Raw genomic sequence first — 17,184 nt, forward strand, 5'->3', positions numbered from 1 at the left:
GGAATCCAATCACCAACAGTCAATGATCTAATCAATCGTGCCTACACAAAACCCCTCAACAATGGGGTTCAGGGTTGGGAGAGGCAGGTTGAGTGCCTCCACGTGCTGGGACACACCCCCACCCCGTGGAGACGAGACCCTTCCAGACATCGTTCTATGTGCCTCTGCACCCGGCTGTTCATTTGTATCCTGTAGAATAAACCCAAGTGTTTGCCTAAGTTCTGTAAGCCTTTATAGCAAATTATTAAACCCGAGAGGCGGTTGTGGGGACCCCTGATCTGTAGCCAAGTTGGGCACAAGCGGGGATAAACTGGGGACCTCCTATTCGCGGCTGGCATCTGCAGTGGGAGGTGTCTTTGGACCGGGCCCCTAACCTGTGGGGTCTACCCCACCTCTGGGTAGCTGGTGTCAGAGGTGGACGGAATTGTGGGACACCCAGTTGGCGCCTGTAGGGAATTTCAGAACTGCTTCGTGCGACGGCCCCACACGTTGGGTGCCAACAGTGGTTGGGAATGAGACACAGATCGCAGGCCAATTCTTCGATGACATACAACTTTACTGCTTGAGCGGGACTGCATTTCCCTTGTTTTAACCCTTCACAGCTTAGTGACCAAAACGAGATGTGCCGTTAAGATAAAACGTATGCCACGTTTCAAAGGCTTACTGTAAAAAAACAAAACTGAAGCTATCTCCCGTTAGTAATTTCTATATTGATTTTAAACGGTAATGGTTTCCATATATGTACTGGACTAAATAGAACACACTAAACATCTTTTAAACACCATCTATACCTGGCTGCCTTCCAGATTTATACTTCCAGTCCAGACGCCTCTCTTAAGCTCCAGGCCAATACGTGCAACCACAAACCGCCCCGTCACTAATGAGGCAGGAGACGTACCCCCGACGCGGTGCGCCCACAGTCAAATGTGCACGGGCGCTCCTGCCGCGTCCTCGCTGAGCAAGTGGCTCTCGCTGGCCCAGGTGAAAGGCCAAACCTCAGGGCCACCTGGGAGTCTACTTCTCATGACCACTGCCCCCCCCCCCCGCCCCCACACACCAAGTCTGGACACAGAAAGAAACCTCAAAACACACTCACATCGTGCTCAACACCCTGAAGAGCCTCGGCATCTCTCTCAGACACAATCCAAACTCTACAAGGCCAGTGAGGCCTGGTCCACATCGCTCTCTCCAACCCCATATACTCCCTCACTCCGGCTCGCCAGAAAGGTGCCCCTGCCAGTCTTCCGAGGCACCATGTTCATTCCTGCACTGGGCACCTGCACATGCTGTTCCTTCTGCCTGGAACACTCTTCCCCACACCTCAGGCTTACTCACTCCCTCACCTCACCTAGGTCTCTGCTCAGACATCACCTCCTCAGAGGGCCCTTCCCTTGTCCCCCTATTTAATAAAACACATACTCCCGGGGCGCCTGGGTGGCTCAGTCGGTTAAGCGTCTGCCTTCGGCTCAGCTCATGATCTCGCGGTTTATAAGTTCAAGCCCCACGTCGGGCTCTGTGCTGACAGCTCGGAGCCTGGAGCCTGCTTCGGATTCTGTGTCTCCCCTTCTCTCTGCCCCTCCCCTGCTCTTGCTCTCTCTCTCTCTCTCTCTCTCTCTCTCAAAAATAAGCATCGACAAAACTTTTTTAAAAAATTGTTCAAAAAAAAAGGGGGGCTGCCTGGGTGGCTCAGTTGGGTGGGCGGCCGACTTCAGCTCAGGTCATGATCTTACAGTTTGAAGGTTCGTTGCGTTCGAGCCCCGCGTCGGGCTCTGTGCTGACACCTCAGAGCCTGGAGCTTGCTTCGGATTCTGTGTCTCCCCTTCTCTCTGCCCCTCCCCTGCTCATGCTCTGTCTCTGTTTCTCAATAATAAATAAACGTTAAAATAAAATAAAAAAAGTAAAACACACGCTCCCCTATCCCCACTTCAGCGACAAAACCTTTGCTCTGCTTTAGTCTCCCTAATGGCACCCATCACTAATGTTACAGTATAGTTCCTGGTTTGAAGGTGGTCTCTTGTTAATCCATAAGCCCCCTGAGGGCAGGGACTTGGTCTCATGCTTCGCTGTAACCCCAGGGCCAAAAACAGTGCCTGGCAAGTTACAGACACTTAGTAAATATTTGCGGAATGAGAGAATACAAGCTGCCCACTTCTCCCTGACTTAGTCCTCCAGCATGAACATTTGATGCCGGTTAAGGGGCTCATCTCTAGACTTGCTTATGAATAAATCTGGCCTTTTGTAGCACCGTGGACAGAACTGGAGAATGTTATGCTAAGTGAAATAAGTCCTACAGAGAAAGGCAGATCCCGTGTTTTCACTCTTATGTGGGTCCTGAGAAACTTAACAGAAGACCATGGGGGAGGGGAAGGAAAAAAAAAAAGGTTAGAGAGGGAGGGAGGCAAACCATAAGAGACTCTTAAATACTGAGAGTAAACTGAGGGTTGATGGGGGGTGGGAGGGAGGCGGGGGTGGGTGATGGGCATTGAGGAGGGCACCTGTTGGGACGTGCACTGGCTGTTGTATGCAAACCAATCTGACAAGACATTTCATATTTAAATAAATAAATAAATACGTCCTTTAAAACCAAGAAACAGGAAACTTTTAAGAGGGAGAGAATCCAGAAATACCAGCTTGTCTGGAATCCAGGGATGCGTCTTAAAATCAAGCAACCTTTTTACTCAAACATCTTTGTATCTTAGCTCTCTGATTAATGCAGTCTTTGAAAAAAAAAAATACCCACTCTTTCTGTATATAGCTCTTCACATCGGAGTCCTAAAAGCGGCCACCTGCAGGAGTTTGAGATGCTAATTTTATTCAAAACCTGATTTCCTAATACATTTCAGGGTTTGATCAGGCCACTCACTGCCTCCTTCTCACCAGGCAAGTATTCTGCTTCAAAGGCCATTACTAAACTTGGCTGGAAAATCAGCGCCAAGACTCCTGGAGGAGCTGGGGGGGGGGGGGGGGGGGGACTGCTTGTTGATGGCAGAGGCTTCACGCCCCCACGAAAGCCGCCTGAAATACCAAGCGCTCCCATCAAATGCTCAGGTGACGCCGAGTCACCAAAGCTTACTCTCAAGGGAGCCCCTGGGGGGTAAGACTGCTCACTCCTCACTCAGAAGGGCGGGACGCGCTGCTCCCACCAACACCTCGCGTGAGCTCCGGGTGCACACGGGGCGGCACAGCCCTGCCCTTCGGGAATGGGCAGGTGGGGAGACCTACCCTTGACTGCAAAAAAGGTGGACTTGTGGGCTCCCCGGGAGGGAAGGGCGAAGCCTGCCCGAGGAGAGCGTGCACACAGACGTACAACACACACGTGGGTCACACTTACCCCTCTGAGACCTCGGCAACTACAACAGGACTCGGGGACACACCAGAGCCAGAAAGAAAGAGGATTCCACGTCCCGGCGTCCCACTGACGGTTTCTGCGTATGTCCCAGCCTCTTGTATCTCTCTGAAAACACTTGGCCCAGGCAGATATTAAAATAGCTTGGAAAGATCACCCCTGGGGCTATTTGCCAAGAGAAGCGTCTAGGCGGGCGTTTCTCCACCACTGACATCTTGGCCTGGATAAATCATCGCAGGGGGGCCGGGCAGAAGCCCCGACAAGGCCGCCCTGTTGGACGTCTAGCAGCATCCCTGGCCTCCACCTGCTAGGGGTCCTCGACACACCCCAGGCATGGCGACCAGAAAGGGGCTCCGGGCATTGTCATGGGTCCCTGGGGGCCAAAATCGCCCTCGGTGGAGAGCACTCTTGCAGAAAAAAAGGGGCCCTGTAGCCCCGTCTGCAGGCCCAGAGGGAGGATAACCGCTCGCTCCCTTAAGGATGGAAGGCTGTAGGCCAAGCTCAGACTTGTCCTCAGCCCGGCCTCCGAGGTCCCCTGCCCAGAGCCTCCCTTCCGCGCCCACCGTGCTCACTCCGGCCTGGCTCTCAGCCCCACCTCCTCTCGCCCTGCCTCCCCCTGTGACGAGTGCCCTTCTCTCAAACCCTGCAACCCTGCCCACCCAACAAGCCTCGGCTCCGGGCCTCCTCCTCGCTGAAACCGTCTCGGATTTCTCGCCCCTCCGATCAGATTTAATCTCTCCCTCACTTCCGTCTGAGAAATCTGCATCTCACCGCGCGTCCCCTTCCCTGCATCCTTACAGGGTCCCCATCACCCGCTGCTACAAGATCCCGAGCTCCCTTACAGAGAGGCACCGGCACAGCCCCTGGCGTGCAGCAGATTCACAATCAGAGTCCGCTAAATCCGGGGGGTCCTCGCGGAGGCCGGGCGTGGAAAAGAACGCCCAGCTGCACAACACACACACTTGTGACAGCAACCCCACGACGTGCAGGCACGGCATTTCTGGGCTGGCGGTGACCTCAGGGACCGCCCGGCCGAATTTTCCCCTTTTAGAGATGAGGAAACCAACGCTGGGAGTGGGGGACGAGGTCTAAGCGGCCAGGGTGAGCGAAGGGCCGTCCCCTTCAGATTCCGGCCGTCCCCCCGACTCCCCATCAGACTCTCCGTCCTTACTGTCAGACGTTAACGAACGCAATCCCCTAAGACCCGGAGTGGGAGAAAAAAACATCGGCGAAAAGGAGAAAAGAAAGACCCTAACGCGTCTGCTAATGATGCCTTCCGCTTTCAGAATCCTGGCTTCACACAGCCGTCTCCACGCCGCAGACGAACCCATCCACCCACGAAAACACGGGAGCATTCATGCTCGCTAAATCACACACACGTTGATTTCTGCTTCCATCACTATAAAAATACCCATCAAGGAAGGCGGAAAATCAGAGCGGTTAGTGCCCACGTTTAGCCCCTAAAAGACCCACGGGCTCAGTGAGCTGGATGTTTCAGGGAAGAGTCTTTTACTTCCCTTGTGCACGCCGACCGATACTTGCACGGGAGGGGAGAGTCTCACGTCTTCCGTTTCTATCGGCTGGCGTTCTTCTTAATCGATAACCAAGCCGGCTCTTTTATACCCTCTTGCTGAACAAGGTAACACCCAGCTCCACAGACAATCTCTCACAGCTGACTGTATTCGAAAAAGTAATTACATTTGGCAAAAATAAAAGGAAATAAAATAAAATTGCCCCCATTTTCTGTTGTTGCCAGGCAAGCGGCTATCTGCGAGACGGGTTCTCCCGTTAGGCAGATACTGCAGTGCAGGAATTTTAAGCGCAGCCTGCATTCCCAAAAAGCAGAGTGAGGACAGAGTGATCCGTCCCCAAATCCTAAAGTAAATAGCATCACCTTCCTGGAACCCTAGAGCATGCCAAAGAGCTCTCTCACTAGGCCCGTGGGTAATCACAGGAGGACATCAAAAGAATAGCAGGGACTCAGGAGAAGAGGGAGTCACCGCCACCCTCACCAGTCCTCGGTCCCCACACTTGTCCCGCTGCCGGCTGCCCAGGACCCCAGAGGAGGAAGCATGCGGGGCGTGGCCAGCATGGGGGTTCACTCTAACCAGCAGTCAGCTAAGGGAATGTCGCACCGAGCCCGACCTGCGCCAGGACGCCAACAAGCCAACCCGCGCGCCCCTGGGTGTCAGTAAAGAGCTCAGTAAGGAGGTAAGAGCCACCCGGGGTCGCCGACTCTGGCCTGGAAAGGCATCGTGAGGACTACGGCGTCTGAGCTGGGCACGACAAGCGGAAAAGTGGGGAGACAAAAATCAGAGGTACGCCCATGCCGGGCAGAAGCCATCATTTGAGCGTAGGCGGGAAAATGGGAAAACGAAGCATGGCGTGTGGGATGCGGCCTGGATTAGAGCAGGAAGGTCTGGGGAGCAACTTGGAAAAGAAGGGCCTCGCAGAAGGCGGGGAAAGCCACGCCAAGGAGCCCCCGCGAGGTGCTCCGTGCGGAACCCCGAAGGCCATGGCCGAGCTGTGTGCGCAGACTGTTCCGGAAACCTAACTGTGTGGGAGCCGCTGAGGACACACATCAAACTCAGCGAATGAACAAACGTCAAGCCCCTTCCTCTCGGCCCAAATGAAAATACAGGAAGCATTCTGTACTCATTTTGGACCACCACCCACAGCCCTCACTCACCTCGCGCTAGGCAACCAACGTAAAAAACGCTCAGGCGTTCTCTGGTAAGCTACCCTACTTGACTTTCCACAGAGATCTCTTTTCTGGAGGACAAACAAAAATGCAACTGTGCCCTTTTATGCTGTAATGTACAGTGAGGAAAGAATTTATGTTCCAAAGCCTAAAAGGATTCAGGCCGTGAGCTTCTCGGTATCCTGACGCGGGAGAGTTTCTTCCAACTACAAATAGATGTAATCTTCAGCGTCATGCGAGTCGCGGCAGGTCCTCGGTGGATTAATCCTTCCGAGCGAGAGGTCGGCCGTGGTGAGGCCGTGGGGAAAGGGGCCAACACACAGGCTGTCTGCCAGACTGCGGGCTGGGCCTACCTCTGCGGAGGGCGATCTGGCCCCACCGATCAGATCTGCTCATGTGCTCGCCCTCCTACCAGAAATTCCACTTCTGGGAATTCACTTTACGCCAGCCCCGCCCCCCGTGTGTGCCGTCCTTATTTATTTATAGGCTCATCACACACAACGGACACTGCGTTTGAGTGCTTTGTGCATCACCGTGGGAAATGGCGAAAAAACTGGTAACTACCTCCCCGGTTCGTCAACAGAGGGCTAGTTACATACAGAACGGTTGACCCACGTTACACGATTCGTGCAGCAGTGGAGAATGAGGCAGATCTCACAGGTAATGAAACAGAAAGATGTATTACTAAACGACGCACGCACGGGTGCGTCTCAGGGGCCCGGGGACAGCGCGCATGGATTTTAAGGACAGCGGGACAGAACAAAACCGGTCACGGTGGCTCCATTTCTGGGGAGTGGATCAGCTTGGTGCGGAGCAGAGAGGAAGAAGACACAAGCTCTGTACTCTCCAATTTCTCTAACTTTTCTTATTTCTCTGCATTTTTTAAAGACCCATGTATTACTTTTGTGATTTTTTGCGGGGGGTGACATCTGGAGAAGTAAGCTCAAACCGATGAGCGGGCATCCAAGAAATCCGAGTTCTCCAACCCACCAGGGGCTGAGGGCCGCGTCCCAGCCACCCCGCCCTCACTGCGGTATCAGGCTCAGGAGGCCAGAGACCATGTCCGCCTCATAACATCCTGTCCCTGGGCTAAGCACCAACAGGCACTCAGTAAATGCTAGACGAACGAATGAATGAGGGGCAGGAAAGTCTACTCCATTCATCTGTGCTCAGAGCACCAGTGTGGCTTTGAGTGCCCATCCCCCACCCCATCGTCACCTACAACGGGCCACAGGTGAGCGGCTCAGCCTGGGAATCACGGCAGGTTCTCCAGCCTGACATCCCCTAACTCTGTGATTCCTCACCTTCCTCCACCATGGCAAGGTGGGGCTGTCCTGGGTTGGCCTAAGGCACCTTCCAGCTCTGAGAGGCTGGAGAACAGGGGCGCCTGGGTGGCTCAGCGGGTTAAGCGTCCGACTTCGGCTCAGGTCATGATCTCGTGGTTTGTGAGTCCAAGCCCCGCGTCGGGCTCTGTGCTGACGGCTCAGAGCCTGGAGCCTGCTTGGGATTCTACGTCTCCCTCTCTCTCTGCCTCTTCCCTGTTTGCGCTCTGTCTCTGTCTCTCTCTCCCTCAAAAATAAATAAACGTTAAGAAAAATCTTTTTTAAGAGGCCGGAGAACAGAAAGCCTTGAAGGAAGAGGTTTCACTGATGAGGGAGATTCTAGTCCACAGAATGATGGAGAAAGCGACGAGCCGTGTGGGGAGGGAGAGACCCTGACGGGCCCTGACCCTGGAGACAGACCAGAGCAGACCGGGGCGGCTGTACCTCCTGTTAGCGGCCGGGGGCCTGTGGATAAACCACCTCAACCCTCCGAGTTTCTCTCTCGGTGAATTAATGCTATCAATTCTTACAGTAACTCTGAAAGGCTAGTAAGCGAAGTGACGCGTGCCCGACACAGGACGGCAGGTCGTCCCCCGCCTAACGCTAGCACCCTCCTTCCGCCAACGATTCTCGAGCCTCCTATCACTTCCCTTCTCGTCTCTGGGTACCGAACTCACACTTGGGAGCCGGCGGGATTGGGACTCACTTGTGTACTCAGAATCCTCCCCCCGCCCCCCCGCCCGGACCCTGCCGCCTGAGCCGCCCACACCCCTCTTCACAGTCACCCTCACAGTCATGGCCCGTGCCATGATGTGATGGGGGCAAGGGCCCCGTACTTACTGGCTCACTTTGTGGTACAGCTTAGCAATGCCCTGGTGGGTCCAATCCTTCCCGAGGGTGGGCAGAATGTGGCCAAGAGTATCTGACCTAAACAGAGAAACGAGAAAAAAAAAAATAAAAAGGGCATGCCGAAAGGGGGGGAAAAGCCCGTTCCAGCTCACTGTACCAGAAATACCTCACGAGGGGCACCAACAGGACCCGTGACTTCCTTTCCGGATAGAAAAGCCCAAAACGAAAGAAATCATATGAGGACGCTCACGGAGGGATACGTTAACACACGAAAGGGCACCTTCCAACTATCACGCCTCAAGTCCGTGACTCGCTAAGTCAAAGCCAAAAGGCCGTTCGGAAAGTCGCGCTTCGGAAGCATCCACGAGAACATCAAAACCAGGGAGGCGGGAGCCCCGATGGAAGGCGAGGGGCGAAGACCCCAGGACCACGCCGGGAACCGAACCGTACGGGCCCCACACGGTGCCACAGACCGCGAGCAGAAATGCCGGCTGCAGGCCCCAGGGCCCCGACACAGCCGGACCCACCTGGTGATGGTCCCGTCGATGTCCGAAATGATGACTTTGTCGTCCCAGTCCCACAGGTAGATGGTGCCCTCGCAGCGGCACGTGCCTTGGTACTGTGTGGTCACGCTGAAGACCACGTCGTTGGGGCCGTTCTTCAACTTCAAGCTTTTCTGAAACACATGAGCCGCGGGGCCGCTTGAGGGGAAAGCCCAGACTGAGGGCCATTTGGCCCCTCTTCCAGGAGGGGCGACGTCGGGATCGCTTTGCGAGCTCTCTGCCCTAGGCCACCGTACAACTCCTCCTCTCGCTGTCCCGCTCTCCGCGAGGACGGTTCTTCCCGGGGTCCGGCCATCCCGAACCCCAGGCCCACCTGAAAGGCAGCTCACCCGCTCTCTGCAGGGGGCGGGAGGTGACGGGCAGGAAGCCTTGCCCTCATCGTTGCAACTTCAGAATAGGACCCACTCGCTACTCCGCGACTAAATATGAAAGGGGACACGAAGCCAAGTGGGGAAACGTTTCCCGGAATAACCGCAGATCCCAGGACGTCACAGCAGGCTCAGAAAGCACGGTTACCTTTTGGCGGTTTTGATCTCAGTGCTGGGACCCTCAGGGTCCCCCCGGCATCGCAGGCCCGAGCCCGGTGCCACACCACTGCACAAGAGACTGCCAGGCGAGCTGGTGGCATTGAGCGGGAGTCTGGGCCTGACCTTTTCCCATGAAGCACCACGCCCGGCCCCCCCCCCCCCCCCCACCGCTAACTCTCGGGACAGAAGCCAAAGAGTGGGGACACTGGCTCGCTGGCTGTTCATGAGAAACAAGGGGCGGGGAAGGAAGGGTCCGGTGAAACCCGAAGACGACACTGTGACCGTGACGGCCCCCTGCCACCCGAAGCTCTCGAGAACCCCCCCGCCGGCCCTCGCAACTGCTTGACCTCCCCCAGGTTAGGAGACGCACAGCTCTCGCAAAGTGGAAAGAGCCTGGGAGAGTCGAGTCTATCAGTCACTGAAACCTGAGGATAAGTTGGCTTTGTCAGGCTTCCCTCCTCCGACGCTTGGCAACAGGAGGCGGAGGGGCACCCAGACGCCCAAGCCAGCCGCTGAGTCTGGGCGGCCACGCCTCGGCCGGGGCGCACGAACACGAGGGAAGGACACACTCACCAGCTGCTCCGAAGTGAGCCGGAGGGTCTTCTTGTAGCTGACGCTGGACAACAGGGGGAGGTGGCCCGCACTTGGGGGCTTGGAAGCTGCGTGTTCGTCATCACTGGAGGATGACTCATGCTTTATCCTGGAACACACAGTGACGTAACCACCACTTAGGACATGCATCTGGGCAGCCGTGAAAAATGCATTAGGCCAGAATCAATGGCTGAGTCGATCGGGTCTCTCCCCAGGGCCGTCTCTCGGGGGGTCATTTGCCATATGCCATGACATTTCTCCGTGAAGGCCCGCTAACTCCCATTCATACGCCTCCTGCATTATTCATCCGGGGCTGCCTCTCCTCGTTCACGTCCCTACTCACTCGCTATCATCACTCCACTTTCCACCAAGACGCTCCTCTTCCCGATAAACAGGGTTAAGCTCCCTCCTTGCCGAGGGAAACATTCTCTTCTGTTCCCCGAGGCTGCTGGCCAAGCACGAGAACCCTGAATTTCCACACACCCTGACGGATCAGTTCCGTGTTCACACCTCTCCAAACACGTTTCTTTTTTTTTTTCAGTGTTTGTTTATTTTTGAGAGAGAGAGAGAGAGAGAGAGTATGAGCGGGGGAGAGGCAGAGAGAGAGGGAGACACAGAGTCCGAAGCAGGATCCAGGCTCTGAGCGATCAGCACAGAGCCCGACGCGGGGCTTGAACTCATGGACCGTGAGATCATGAGCTGAGCCGAAGTCAGACGCTCAACCGACTGAGCCACCCAGGCGCCCCACCAAACACACATTCCCAAATAACCCAGCAGGTGCCCATGAAGACAGGGAAGACATCAGTCCTTCTCCAGAACGCCCGGAAACGGCTGTCCTACACACCTCGTCTGCCTGCGCAGAACCCACAGGCCAATGCTCCTGACTCTTCCAGACTTCGCCGTCTGGTGAAGGGCGGGGAGGTGCGGGTGGGAAGCAGGCTCGTTTTCTTTCAACAGCTCATATAAAGCCTATCGGTAATTACTTGTTCCCTGGATTAAAATCCCGCTATGGCATAATCCCCAACCCAGCGGCTTCCCGCTGCTTCCTGCATCCGGGGACCATTATCTCCAAAAACGTCCCAACACCGTACGAAGTTCACAAATGTTGGTTAAGGCTAAGCGGAAAAGGCTGAGTGGCCCCAAGCAGGCAGGTCCCATCCTCATGCCTGCCTCCAGAGCTTCCTGCTCGGGACATCCCTTTATGCAAGACTGATACGCTTGGGAACAAGACTCATACACTTGGGAATTCCGTCTTCTCTTTTTATCTCCAAGGGCTCGGACCTCGCTAACGCCCCCTTGTCCTCTGGCCTCCCACTCTCCCCGCCTCCCCTCCCACTCCCGTGTGGCCTGTTGCTTTCCCACCCCGTGTGTGCATCCCAGAGCAACGCCTACAATCCACGGCTGCCCCGAACTAGAGAGACCTGAGGGAGGTCACCGGACACGGCTGTTCTGTTACTTCTTCTGTTACTTCGGCTTCCTCTTCGTGGGGAGGAGCCTCCTTCCGCAGCTAGAATGAGCTGCGCTTCCGTGAGCACCTGACGCCCTGGCCCCACGAGAGGGAGCCTGAGGGCTTCGGGGCTGGTGGGCTGGAGCTCATCCAACCAGTGCTTGCGAGCACTGCCGCTTCGGCCAACAGCCTGGCCCCCGCACTCCCGGGGCTTTCTGTCTCAACAATCACAACGCAGCGTGGTAAGTGCTATGATCGGAAAGCAGACTTGGCCATCTCCAGGACACCGGGACCGTGGGGAATAAGCCACGGGAACGGGCCACTGGGTCCACAAAGGACGACAGAGCATGGGGGCGCCTGGGTGGCTCAGTCGGTTGGGCGTCCGACTTTGGCTCAGGTCATGATCTCACAGTCCGTGGGTTCGAGCGCCGCGTCAGGCTCTGCGCGGACAGCCCAGAGCCCAGAGCCTGGTTCGAATTCTGTGTCTCCCTCTCTCTCTGCTCCTCCCCTGGTTGCTCTCTCTCTCTCTCTCTCAAAAGTAAATAAACATTTAAAAAAAATTTTAGAAGGACAGAGCATGGAGGCTAGACTCCAGGCTAGTCGGCGGCAGGGCTGGGCTACATGCAGATGAATCTAACCAGTGACATCTGTGGCCGGTTTCTAGGTAAAGTGCAGACGGCACTGGGGTTAGAACCTGAGAAGTCCGTGTTGGAAGTCCACGGGAATCAGGCCGTTTGCACAAATCGCTTCGTGTTCTTTCAGTCCTGATGTCCTCATCACCACATATAGAGGAACAAACAGCATCCCCCCCCCCCGCAAAACACTCAGGATGCAGGCAGATGACAGACAGACAGAACCAGCCCAGGAGACACGAGCCCCGATGAGGCGTCACAACTGGAGAATCCCCTCTCTGGGCCCCTGGCTCGTCTGTAAAGTGACATGTTCTGACAACAGCCCTTTCCGGTCCCGGCCCCCGTTGGTCCTGTGAACAACGCTGGTTCTTCTGAACCACCGGCCCGCAGATTTCCAGGTGGGTCGGGCACAGTCCCGGAGCACCCAGCTGGCAACCCAGAAAGAGACGAGCTGCAGGCCCCTCACTGAATCAGAGACTGTCTACGCTCCAACCCAGCAGCCTGGAGGGAAATGAGATCCAAATGCGAACCAAAGCTCGCACGACACCAGGCTGATGTGCGCCTCTGCCCGTGGGGTGTGGAAACACGAACGAGGCGGAATCACCGTTCATTTCCATGTGCTGCTTTGCGACCAAACAGCAAAAAACCCACTAAATCCGTGCGGCTGGCCGTGCTGGAGGGAAAACAGACACAGACTCTGGAACGCAGCTATACAGTTGGCTGCCGGTAGAGCAGCCGGGGGCGAGGACGCCACCCCGCGCAACAGGGGTCCAGCCAGAGTCCGCTGGGGCTCACGAGGGCCCGGGAGCAGGGCCGCTTCCCGGCGCCGGCCAGAAGCGACGCCACAAAAGGGCTCAGCCCGCTGGAGAGTCTGTGTTCGCGGAGCAGCTGTGAACAACACCCGGGTTAGGGCCCGTCGCCGCATACATTCTGCAAGCGGAAGTTCCACGACTCGCATGGTGACAAGCAGCTTGCTCAATGAGGCGGCTTCGGGGCCTGTTCTGTCAATCGAGTCTGTCGATTACGGCAAGGCGCCAATGCCTTCTCTGAGTCAACGGCACGAATCGAGCGGGGAGGCCTAAGAACGCCGGCCAAAATTAAGACGTTTCCCTTTCTCGAATGAACTTTCAAACTCCCGATCCCTTCTCACAAGAGTCAGCGCTTCGTTTTTCAGGGTTAATAAACGAGCATAGCGTGATGAACTCAGAGTGCTGCGGACTCTTAAATGGGTTCTGTTTGGCCGCCAACAGCATTTTCGGCAACGTCCAAAGAGGACCGTGTCAGGCGGCGAGAAAACCTGCAACGATTCTGAGAAACCGCGCCAGCTGAGGCTCCGGCTTAGCGGGCAGGAGCCACCCTAGGGTCACGCTGCTCATCGCCCTTGGTCCCCCTCGGCCCCCTGAGCCCCCACCGGCCCCCTGCGCCCCCCTTGGGCCCCCATGGCCCCCTGTGCCCCCCAGCTCCCTCCCTGGTCCTCCACGCGGCCCCTGGGAAGCAGAGAGGAACAGTATCAGAGCTGCTGCATGCCACACTGCCCGCGGTCGTCACGCTCTGTGCCTTGGATCCTCCGGCCGGGCCCATCCCAGAGCCACCCCCCGACTGTCCTGCTACAGCTGCACCCCCCGCCCCCAGCCATGCGGCCCTGTGGGGTTGCGTTCTGGACCTCCTTCCTCATGGAGGGAACCGCCCGAGCCGACGTATGTGGGGTTGGCATCATCCTCCGCATTTCACAGACGGAAAGGAGACACCGCGGGGCTGACGATTCACCAAGGATCGCACGGCAGGCCGACACAGCCTCGGCTCTCCGTCCTGCTCACGCTGCCTCTCGTGTTCGGAAACCATGGCCAGGACAGAGAAGGTTCTTCCAAAGAACGGGAGAGCAGGAAGTTTCTGGTGGAGCTAAATCACTGCTTTAAATGCTCAAGGCAGGAGAGCCAGCGCTCCGTCTGTGTCCCCTGTCACCGTGCTGCCTCCCGGGCTGCCTCCCCCACTGCTCTGGACACGACACCTGCCCCTTTGCTCGGATATGGAGACCAGTTTGCCCGAAGCCAGGACCCCAAACCAGGCCTGCCCGACTCCAGGTCTGCCGTTCGCAGCCCGCGGCTGGCCACTCGCAAGCATAAACAACGACCCGCTGAAAGTCCACCGGCTTCTATCCCTTCAGAGGCCAGCACGTTCTCGGCCCACGCTGCACCTTGAGCACACCTGCCTTCTCCCTTCCGGGGAGTTTTTCCTACTTCCGCCTATATTTTCTATTTCCAACAGCGAATTCTAGAGACAAAATAGTTTACGATGCAGAGCGACGGCCGGGAGGCTGAGAACCTGAGATCTAAGCCTGCCCCTCCTACGAATCAACAATATATTGGGTAAAACTTATCAAGTCAGCAATAGTTCTGCAACATTTATGAAACGCCTGCTGTGTGTCAAGCATCAGCTTAGCCCCCAGGATACAAAAATGATGAAGATCTGCGTCTTGCCTTCCATTAATTTGTTCGCTTTTTTCTTCCTGCTAAATGAGGAACGCAATCCTGAGTTTCTTAAGCACGGGATTACTCTAAAGGTAAGGTGACGGGTAAAGGGCGTTACGTTGGCTCATTCGCTATCTACGTACGTTATCGACATCCTAACTGGTGCACGATAGCATTGCCCTCAGATCAGAGTTGCCCTCAAATCCCGTAAGAACAAATTAACCTGACGGCGAACATTCACAGTACGTGTGAGTTGCCAATACGAACCCATGTCCATACTTGGGAAAGTATCAGCAAAAGTCCCAGGAAGTATTTAGATGATAGGGAAAAGCAATCTCCTTCCGAAGGAAACTGATTTCCACGTTACTGTTAATGCTGGTGCTGGCCACCATCATCGCCACCGCTGCTATTTTCTGCACATCCAGGGCCATCAAACACCGAGACCACGAGAAGGGCTCTAATTACAGGACATGCCCTGAGTCTCACGTTCACTTCGCAAGGTAGGTATCTAAGGGCACCACTGCCACCATTCGATTCATGGGAAACGCAGTTCATTGTTCCAGTTCGCCCACGGCTGCAACCCCGGTCCGCCTGGGTCCCAGGCCCGTATGCTCGGTGAGCCCCAGCAGCCCCCAACGGCCACACGTCATGCCCTTGGACACAGAAAGGGGCCGCAAGGGCCCACGCCAACTCGCCCCATACCTGGTGGCCATGCCGAGCTGTGACGGCTGCTCCCCGGGGCTGTGGCTCTTGCCAGCCAAGCACTGCTCTGGCTTACTTTCCTGGAGAAGGAGACGAGAAGGAGTCAGGGGAGTACCAGAGAGAAGGGCCGGTGTGCCACGACGGGCTCCCCAGAGCCCAGGGCAGAGCCCCGAATGCCGTCCCCAGTGATACGCGCCCCACGCGTGGCAGGTGCTGATTAGTGCTTTGCTTGGACGCCTTGAGTGAAGCTGAGAAAAACTGTTTGACAGAAATGAGTCTGTTTTCCAGAAGTGCTGGTGGCACCAAACCAAACTTCATAATCGCCGGAGCTTATGCAAATGCTTTATCAAGGGCTGCTTGGATACCCGAATATTTTCAAAATATTTTCTTATAATTGCTGATAGAAATGCTTGAAAATATTTTCACACCACATTTTGCTTGGGAAAATGCTTCTCTCCTTCCCAACACCACACACTCCTCATAGAAAATGCTCCTCCGATGTACCAGAAAGAGCTCTGGGACTCTAAAGAGATCTGGGCTCAGTTCTGCGTCTCTTGCTTGGGGAGCTGGGGCAAGTCATGGAACCTTCCAGAGCCTTGTCTCCTCACCGGTAAAAGGGGGGGGTGATAACATCTACGTCCTGACGCTGCCGTGAGGACCACAGAGATGCTGTGCCCACACAGAGCCTGGCCTGCAGCAGGCAAGGGACCAGAAGACATCCACCAGCCCCCACACACGTCACGGAAGTCATCAGACGGGAGGACCCAGGGCAAAGGGTGTACAATTGAATCCCACTATTTGCGATCATCTGGTCAGGAGGCAGGTCAGTGGCTTCAGTGCTAATAAGAAAATGAGCAACGTAGACATCAGGGTGACCGTCGTAACATCGGATGAGTACAGACTATACCCAAATATTCGTTAGCTCTTTATAAAATTGATGTGACAACATGACCAGTAACTTTTAATCTATTTATTGAGGTAACATAGCCACCACTGTCAACAATCCTTTATTAGAGTAGTTCAAAAATACGTAACTATCTGAAATAAATGTATTTCAGTTTTTTTTAAGAAATACTTAATTTCACAACTTCATGATTTCCTTCATGCTGGCATTCCCCTGAATTCAAACTGGTGCCAATGGGAATAATCTACGATAAATAGGCCTCTGAAATAGCAACCAGCCCTCTGCCTAAATTCTAGAACATTCTACTCTCTAGGAAGGGAACTAGAAAGGCCCTTTATGTTTTAAGTCACCTAAAGTAAAGTATATGTTTGCCCTAATCTGTTCATACCCTTGGAGATAACAGAATAATCACCCCCACTCAGGTATGCTGAAAGAAAATGTCAAAGAACAATTTCCTCTTGATAAAACCTTCCATCAGACTTTTTCCCTTTGAACTCATGGAATAAACAAATTGAGATCACTGGGGTTTCTGTTAGCATTCTAACAACCGACTTGACTACTGTCCTTGGGGTTTCTCTACACTATATTCCAAAAGTAATCAGCATTCCCTCAAATATTTGCCAACCCCCTGCTCTGAGTCCAATGTGGGGCACCCAGGATACCCAGGGATCAGAGCCAGACAGGGTCTCCGCCTTCATGGAGTTTAGGATTTAGAGGAGAAAGAGATGTTAATAGTCACACTAGTATGACTACAAACTCTTGACAAAATTTATGAAGGCAAAGTTTCACAGGCAGGACTATGAGAGCAGAGAACAGCAGCCCAGACTAGTCTGCCAAGAAAGGGCTTTTTGAGACACTAGTCAATTAAGTGAAGGGGAGTGAGAGGGGTCCCAGGAACGTCAGGCAGTGTAAATGGCATATGCAAAAGTCCTGGGGTAGAGTGTATGTTCAGCCAGTGAAGCTACAGTAGAGAAAGCAGGGGGAGAATGGCAAAAAAAAAGTTTAAAGAGGGACGCAGGGGCTAGGATACAAGTGTTGTAAGCCATGTTAAGAATATTGGTCTCAACCATGGAGAGACCTGGGATCCCAGAAGGTTTTAAGCAAGGAATAATATAAATTGGACCAGTCTCCT

The 17,184-nt window shown here is 54.9% G+C and overlaps 1 protein-coding gene across 8 annotated transcripts in view; it reads right to left on the minus strand.

Moving 5' to 3' along the window:
* The window catches only part of LPIN1 (lipin 1), a 129,687-nt gene that overhangs the window by 12,044 nt on the left and 100,459 nt on the right, over window positions 1-17,184 (minus strand). For all 8 annotated transcript variants that reach the window (XM_047853011.1, XM_047853005.1, XM_047853004.1 and 5 more), the window contains 4 exons: window positions 15,149-15,228; window positions 9,882-10,008; window positions 8,746-8,894; window positions 8,210-8,296 (listed from right to left, as the gene is read on the minus strand). In XM_047853011.1, the coding sequence (XP_047708967.1) occupies window positions 8,210-8,296; window positions 8,746-8,894; window positions 9,882-10,008; window positions 15,149-15,228 (443 nt within the window). The remainder of the gene's footprint in view (window positions 1-8,209; window positions 8,297-8,745; window positions 8,895-9,881; window positions 10,009-15,148; window positions 15,229-17,184) is intronic.

Source organism: Prionailurus viverrinus, chromosome A3 (assembly GCF_022837055.1).
Source record: "Prionailurus viverrinus isolate Anna chromosome A3, UM_Priviv_1.0, whole genome shotgun sequence".
Classification (NCBI taxonomy): Eukaryota; Metazoa; Chordata; class Mammalia; order Carnivora; family Felidae; genus Prionailurus; species Prionailurus viverrinus.